Source organism: Cotesia glomerata, linkage group LG9, assembly GCF_020080835.1.
Source record: "Cotesia glomerata isolate CgM1 linkage group LG9, MPM_Cglom_v2.3, whole genome shotgun sequence".
NCBI lineage: Eukaryota > Metazoa > Arthropoda > Insecta > Hymenoptera > Braconidae > Cotesia > Cotesia glomerata.
Genome location: NC_058166.1, coordinates 14429413 through 14438006, shown reverse-complemented (window position 1 = coordinate 14438006; position 8594 = coordinate 14429413). Strand labels below are relative to the sequence as shown.

The following is an 8594-nucleotide window of genomic DNA, read 5'->3' as shown; positions in this document are numbered from 1 at the left end:
AACAGGCTAACTGGAATGAATAAATAATTGAAAATAGTGAACCAATTTATATCAAAATGTTTGATTGGGCATTGATTTTATTTGTTAATAAAGCTTTGGTATCATTATTATTTTACATTTTATTATACATTAATTTTACACAATAGCAGAAGAGAAAAGATTATAAAAATTTCTCAGTACTTTTACTACAGCTTTCGTTTTTTAGTTCAGGCTACAAATGGAAATAAATAACAGAAAAATAAAATAATTACAAAAAAATATTTGTGTATAAATATAAACCTAAGAACGGATGCCGACAGTGGTATTTATTGTCATAATGTAGTGTGATGCGTTATCTTCTTCGGCATTAAATTAAATATATATTATACAAGATCAAGATTCACCTCAGTGTAGATCTTAATGAATAGTGGTGATAATAATAATAATTTAAAGCTGATAAATAAATAAAATTTAGATATCAATTTTGATCAAATTGAAGTGTATCTCTCAAAGAGATTTTTTGTACAAAGTTTACTACGTGGTGATACTTCTTCAGAGTTAAAGTGCGGTCCTTTTCTCAGTTGTTGTTGAACCATGTATAAATAATTAATGATCGAGTCAGAAATATTATTATTATTATTGTTACTTTTTTTTTAAATATGAAACAATCTAAAAATACAAAAGGAAGATCTTACTGAGGTACATTCGAATTCGGAATGCTCCAAAACATTTAATTGAAAAAAAGAAAATAAATAAAAAAAAAAAAAAAACAAAAAAAAATTAATAAATAAATAAAAGAAAAATTACGAAATAAAAAAATAAAAAAATCAAGAGTAATTAGTAAAAGTGATATATATATTTAAAAATGCCGTTAAATACCGGCAATAAAGAGCATTTAATCAATGGTAGAGATCAATGCTTAGAGGGTATTAATTAAAAGCTGGAGAAACAAAAAATTAATCAATATAAACTAAAATTAATTTTACGAAATGATGTTATTTAGAATTGGATAACAATCATATACAAATTAAAAGAGAGAATTATTATTATTATTTTAATTAATATTATTATTATTATTATATGGATGAATATTATAAGTTTGAACGTGTGTATGTTAATATTATGGAGTACGCGTGATGAAGCGCGATATTATAAATAGAAGGAAAAAAATGGAAGTAATTAAAATTTAATTAACTAAGACAAAAAAAAATTGGTGGATGAATAAAATTATCTAAATTTACTATTGTCAATTACTACGTTTCCATGGTTATTCGTCTGGATATTTGAAAAATTTAGAGACGTTAATTAACTCAATAACCAATGGAAATGAAGTAAATATTATAAGTATAAATTAATGAAATAATTGTGAACAATTTGACGACTAATCTTAATGATATAAAATGCCCATGATCGTTATGTTATTAATTGATTGATTGATTAATTGATTGATTAGTTTAATTATTGAAATGATAAACTTAAGGGAATGAAATAAATATAAATAAATAACAAATTAAAACAACAATGGATAGTCTTTTTTATTCACATCAAAAACCACTTTTTATTTTTATTCATCAGAAAATTAGAACTCGTACTTGTGTACGATTGTTTAAGTTTATCGCAATGAACCATCAGGTCTTATTATTTTTTAACCTTTATTAGCTTTAACTTTATCGTATTTTTTTATTTACAGGCTATTATATAAAATATATGTTTTCAACTAAAACTTGACAGTGTAGAACTATTAATTGATAGATAAAGCAGTTTTTTTTAAATATATTCTAATGTTATAAAAAATATATATTAAGGAGTAGTTTTTCAATCAGGAATAAAATTTTACCTAGAGTAAAATTATTATTTTGAGTATATTTATACACACAAAATATATGGACATATTTTAGCATTAGATAAAATTTTATCTTGGATTGAACTGGCCCGGCCTTAAGAGTAAGTATAAAAATTCTGTAAATTTATTTCAAAACAATCAAATTTTATTAATTAAACAGATATTTTATAATTTTAAGAAATTTTTTAAAAATAAATTATGTCAAAAAATGAGAAAAAAATGATATTTAGAAAACTAAATAAATAAAAAATTCAATTTTTTAGAATCAATTTTTCGGAGTAAATTTATTCATTAAAAAAAATTAAAAAATGGTCAAGCGACTGCTAACTTTAATTTTATAAATTTTAAAATGATACTGAAGTCAGCTGACAGCTGTCAAATTTTTTGATTTCTATAAAAAATCAATTGCAATAAAAAAATGTTTTAAAAAATTTACACTAATAATTTTTTTTATTGTCACACGTGTAATTTTTTAATTAAATTTTTTTCCATAATAATTTCATTGTTATAAAATTTATGGTACTTACTGAAATTAACAGATAACTGTTAATTTTTTTAATTTTAACAACGATTACATTATTGTAAAAAAATTTTAATAAAAAAATTCTATGTCTAGAAACTAAAAAAAATTACAAGTGCAAATTTTTTAAAAATATTTTTTTTAATGATTTGTGATAAAAATTAAAAAAAAATAAAAATCTGCTGATTTCAGTATCATCAAAATTCTAAAAAATTGTTCGCTTCAGTATCTTAATTTATAACATTAAAGTAAGCAGTCTTGACCACTTTTAATTTTTTTTTAATTTATTAAAATTTCTACAGGTCAATTTTTTTTCCTGATTTTTTTTGCCATAATTTATTTGTTAAAAAAATTCTTGAAACTATTTAATATCTGCTAAATGAATTTTCATTCTTAATTTTAAAGTATTTACTAATTTATTATTATAAAAAAATTAAAATTTTACTAAATTTTATTATGCTATTAAAATAATTCTCCATTTTAATAAACTTTATGTCATAATCATTTAATTTTCACTTGTCATTTAAATAATTACTGCGCATGCTCAAATTTTAAATTAAAAAATTAAATATTAAAAAAAAATGACTGTGAAATTTATAAATAAATGAGAAATTTTTTTTCTCAAACAAGAAAAAAATTTAATGGAGTTCGGGAAATAAATTTCTATGTAAAAAAATACTTAATGAAATTTATAAGTACAATTTGACATTTGATTACAGCAGTAGTTTAACAAAGATGGCAGAACTATCAAGTATCAGGTGTAAATGTCGTCGTGTGTTATATTTTTATACGTGAATTTAATCTTATTGTCGAGTGGACAGCAGTTGAAAATGTTAAAAAAGTAACACAAATTATCGAATAAACCTATTAAGCAAATAGTAACAATGACGCCAACACGTGTAATATTAATGTCATGTGGAAGTTACAATCCACCAACGAATATGCACTTGAGAATGTTCGGTAACTATATCTATACTTATGAATTATTTAAAAGAGTATAAATACATACATACATGATACCTATTGTATGTTTGATTGATCAATAACATTTAAATAACTTGACTAATTATAATTTAGAAATCGCACGTGATCATTTGCATCGGATGGGCACTCACATGGTTGTGGGTGGTGTCATGTCACCAGTTCACGACAGTTACGCTAAAAAAGACCTAGTTGTTGCTGAACATCGTTGTGCAATGCTAAAACTAGCGTTGCAAAATAATGACTGGATACGTGTTAGTACCTGGGAAACGCGACAAAACTGTTGGACCAGAACCAGAGCCAGCCTTAAACACCATCAAAACTTATTAAATTCCGTTCTTCAAAATTCAGATGGTAGTATCGGAAATCATATTGACATTGAGGACCTCGAATGGATTCCAGAAAATATTCTTAATGGCCAGGATAGAACTCCGATACAGATAAAACTTCTCTGTGGAGCTGACTTGCTCGAGAGTTTTGGCAAGCCTGGTCTTTGGGCTGATCAAGATGTAGGTCTCACAAATAATTTATGATACTGAAATTAGTAGACATCTGACATTTTTTTTTTACTTAAATATTTTTTTTAATTTTTAAGTCTAGAATTTTTTAATTTAATTTTTTCATAATTATTTATTTAGTAATTTACTAGCAATCTTGCAGTCACTATGTGACTGCCGTGACTTGTGAACTATGAATAATTAAAATTTTGCTTTATGAAATTATGACTTTTGTTAAATTGCACTGTATTTTTTTAAGTATTGAAGTTTTTAAAGATACAAGCTCATCTCAATGATACACTCATCAAAAGCTTTCATTTGAATACCCACATGCATTTTGATATATTTTTCATATATACATATATATATATAATATATATAAATATATGAAAAATTGATGTGGGTACTCAAATGAAAGATCTCGATGAGTGTAATGTCGAGATGAGCTTATATCATTAAAAATGTCAATAGTTCACAAGATAATTGTTAAAATTCCCTGTACTTTCTTAATTATTCACATTTTTAAAGGTATAAGCTCATCCTGATGTTACACTCATTAAGAGCTTGCATTTGAGTACCCACATGTATTTTGATATATTTTTCATGTATACATATATATAATATATATAAATATATGAAAAATTGATGTGGGTATTTAAATGAAAAATCTCGATGAGTGTAACATTGGGATGAGCTTATATCTTGAAAAATGTCAATAGTTTATAAGATACAAGATCACTTCTTAATTAGGTATCTAGAGGTAGAGCATTTTCGCATGCAGCCTAAATATTTATCATCATAAATTGACTATTGATAAGAATGATATAAAACCTTAAAAAGGCACAACTCCAGGTCAAGACTATTCCAACGATACCAAATTTAACCATAAAAACCCATTTTATCATATAAATACACTGCCCACAAAATATTACTTATTCTCTTAATAATATAGATTATTTAGTTATTGAAAGATGTCAGTTAATCTCAGTATCATAATAATTTTAAAAATTTTATTATTTATTTTTAATAATCTTTTATTTCAGATTGACGCTATCGTTGGTGAACATGGTTTAGTTGTAATTACTAGAGAAGGCTCGAATCCAAATAAATTCATTTACGACTCAGATCTTCTTTCAAAATACATGGTAAAATTGTTTTAAATATTTTCATTCAATTAAACTATTAATTTAAATATTTAAAAGTACTTAAGATGAATTATTTTATTCAATGTTTAATTTTTTTTTATTTTATATCGATATCAATTATAAACAGGAAAAATTAATGATTTTAGCATAATATTCATATCGTTACCGAATGGATAAACAATGAAGTAAGTTCTACAAAAATAAGACGTGCTTTGAAACGTGGTGAAAGTATTAAATACCTCACTCAGGACGCTGTTATTGATTATATTTACAATTGGGGATTATACGACGTAGTTACTTCAACAACGTGAGTTTAATAGGATTTAATAACATGTTTACTTAATTGACAGTATTTTTATATATTTATTTATTAAATTTAAACTTTGAAAAATAATAATAACAAAAAAAAATAATTTATATGAAAATTTTTTCACGCTGCATACGGATATTTAAAGTAAGTTAATATTGACTACGACAGAAAGCAATAATTATTTGCACATTGACGATAAATATAAAGGTGCTTTTTTGACACCTTCACCGAGCGATGTTACAATGGAAAGTCCAAGTCCAGTGGAAATAATCTCAATCGATCTTACAGAATCTGTGATAAAGAAAAATATTATTAATTCACCCGTAAAACGTTCAACTGCTGTTAATTCAGACGACAATGAATGTATGCGCGAAAAATTTATTAATATTATTACGGAAAATTCAAATAATAAAAATACGGCTAAGCCTTTGTATCCTGGTCTTGCAAAGCAGATTATTGCCACTGAGACTGGAGAATCGCAAATATTTTGGGAGGTAGGTTTAAATGACACCAGCACAAGCGTTAATAATTTAATTTATGACACTGAGAGTGACGTTCATAAGATTGAAACTGATTGTCCGACGGAATTTAAGTTAGAAAATGAAATAAAAAATGAACAAGAGTATTTAGAGTCTGAACAAACTGATGATCCATGCATAATTAATGAAACAGTAGAACCTGATGATAATAATGATGTTGAAATAAATAGCCAAGATGAAGAACAATTTAAACTTGTTGATTCAATGGAAAATAATGATGATCAAAGTGTTCTTACAGACATTATGGAACTAAGAGAAGTATTGTCATCCCCGTCGATTCCTGAAATTCAAGAAAAAAATGAAGCTCAGTATCTAGATCTTGATATTGATGATACAGATAAAAAAATAGATGAAATTCCTGTTTGTAAAAGCAGTATCGAGTCTAGTTCTCGTGAAAATATTAATAATAAATGCTTGCAATCTATGGTGAGTTTAAGAAAACGTTCAAAATCCTCGAAAAATTTATCTGAGCAAGTCGTGCCGATGATAGACGATGAGAGCGAGAGCAGCACAAGTGAAAATACTAGTGAAGAAATGAAGAAAAAAGATACTTGTAATTTTTTAAAACAAGAAACTCGCAAAGCCTTTCAAGGCAGTCTTGAATCAATAGTACGTAAGCCTCAAGCTCTGTCTAAAAAATCAAAGAGCTTTGAGTACATAAAGGCTGACTTATTGCCAAAAGAACTGAATTTAGTAGAAATAGGTGATATTAATTTACTAGAAAAATCGGGTACTTCAAAGTCCGAGACATTTGCCACTATAAATAGCGTAAAAACTATTTTTAATACACAGACTGAAGAATATTGTTCAGTATGTTTTAGTAAAGATCAGTCTTCCGGTAAAAATCTTTATACAGTTCACTCAACCAATAGCTCGCCGGTAGATCCCGACTCTACGGAGTGTGAAATTTGTAGCTCGTGTAACCTTCAAGGTGTCGAGTCACTTCCAGAAGAGCCTCAATGTGAGTTGTGTGAAATTTGCGGGGATGTTGCGATGGAATTAGACGGCATAGCTTCAGGTAGACCCGAATTAGAAGAAATAATAGACTCCAGACTTCCAAATCAATCTACGTCTCTTAATATTACTCAGCAAGTTACTAAAAAATCTAAAGCTACTAAGCTCGATAAAAAAATATTTAAAATTGCTGATGAAGAAACGGATGAAGCTAATGATGAACAAGATGCAATTGGCAAAGAAGAAAGACCTCCTTCTACGTCTATTGAAGAATACTCTGACGATTCAACTCTGGATGACGTGGAATTTGAAATTGAAAATTGTGGACTTGAAATGGATGTAAGTCAGCCTCAAGATGCTGCTCAGTCTATTGAACCGGTTTCGGAAGAAGAAAAGTCGGAAGAAATTAAAGCTTCTGATGATCAATTTAATGAGTCAAAGCGAATAAATAGAGGAAGTTCGCTTATTAATCGCTCCGTGCCAAAACCTGATTCAAAAAAACGATACTCATCAGTTGACAATCTTCAAGGTTCGAAGACTTTAAATTTAACATTACGCGAACCTAGAATAGTGAAGAAAGACCGGATTGTCGCTGGATCCGTCGACAATATTCGCATTGCTCGTGTGAATAAAAGTCCTCACAAACTTCGCATGTCTGCTGATGACATTGGTCAAGCTACTAAAGAGGCTGAAGACTCTCCTCAACAATTAACGCGTCAATCTAGTGAGAAATCTCGCGTAGGAACTGATACTGTTAAATTTATTATTGGCAAACACGGTTTGAAGATTGTCAGCGATAGAGAGACGGCTTTGTAGCTAAGGATTTATACTGGAATGCTCTAGTCCCTCTAGTTAATTCCGGTATATTAATAAATTAATAGTATATTGTGTGACTAGGGATGAAACAAAACGATTTCAGACTAGAGTAAAGTTGCCTGCTCGAACGAAGTGAAGGCTGGTGTCACTCCGTCTGAAATCGTGTTTAATCTTGCGTCACACATTATATTTTTCTTATAAGTTGCATTAGAAATGCTAGTTTCAATGTTTGGAGCCAACCAGAACTAGATAATTTAAAAAAAAATAGCAAAAATACCATTTTATTATAAAACTTATTAAGAAAATTAAAAAATACAATGGTTTATTTTTAATTAAAAATTAAAGTAAAGTACCCAGTAGTTGAACAGGTTTCAAAGTAAAACTTATTTGACCCTACTGTTAATATATAAAGATGTAATTATTGATTCAAATTAATGGTTTTGATGAAAATATAAACAATTTTGAATTGATTGAAGCGCAAAATAACGCAAATAATATTGATTATTTATATTTTGACAATGTTTTTAAAATAGACTATGAAAGGAGTAGTAGTTGAACAATCAATTCTGACAAGCCGCAGTATTTAAACATTCCGGGAGCAGTAGTTGAACTAATAAAATATATGGCAATAAGCACAGCAAAAATTTTCAACGTTTTATTAAATTATTAAAGAAATATAACATATTATTGGATAATATTAAAAATAATACTGTGAATATTTAATATGTTCATTTAAAAATGAGAAATATTTGTATTTAATTTTTTAATTACATTTTTTATGAATGACAAAGCAAATTTTCAATTATAAATAAAAAAAAACTCAATTCAAAACGTTCAATAATTTTTAACTACACTAATTTTTAGTCATAAAACTTATTTAATTTGCAGTAATTAATACAAATCACAATGCTGATCACTAGTCTATAAACCTATTAGAAGTTATAGTGCTGTTAAAATTATACGGCCTCAGCCTGTTCAAGTTCTGGGTACCACTTTGAAAATTTGGAGGT

General features: G+C 27.1%; 1 protein-coding gene across 2 annotated transcripts; it reads left to right on the top strand.

Annotated features, from left to right (window-relative positions):
* Window positions 1–1760: 1760 nt before the first annotated feature.
* On the top strand, window positions 1761–7838 carry LOC123271185. Of its 2 annotated transcripts, none has more exons than XM_044737424.1 (6): window positions 1761–1923; window positions 3062–3302; window positions 3420–3832; window positions 4864–4965; window positions 5112–5272; window positions 5421–7838. In XM_044737424.1, exons 2-6 carry the CDS (start codon window positions 3227–3229, stop codon window positions 7582–7584), a joined length of 2916 nt encoding a protein of 971 aa, XP_044593359.1. In that variant the 5' UTR covers window positions 1761–1923; window positions 3062–3226; the 3' UTR covers window positions 7585–7838. The 2 variants fall into 2 exon arrangements, with proteins under 2 accessions (XP_044593359.1, XP_044593358.1); XM_044737423.1 differs by having other exon boundaries at window positions 1761–1927.
* The last annotated feature ends 756 nt before the right edge of the window (window positions 7839–8594 follow it).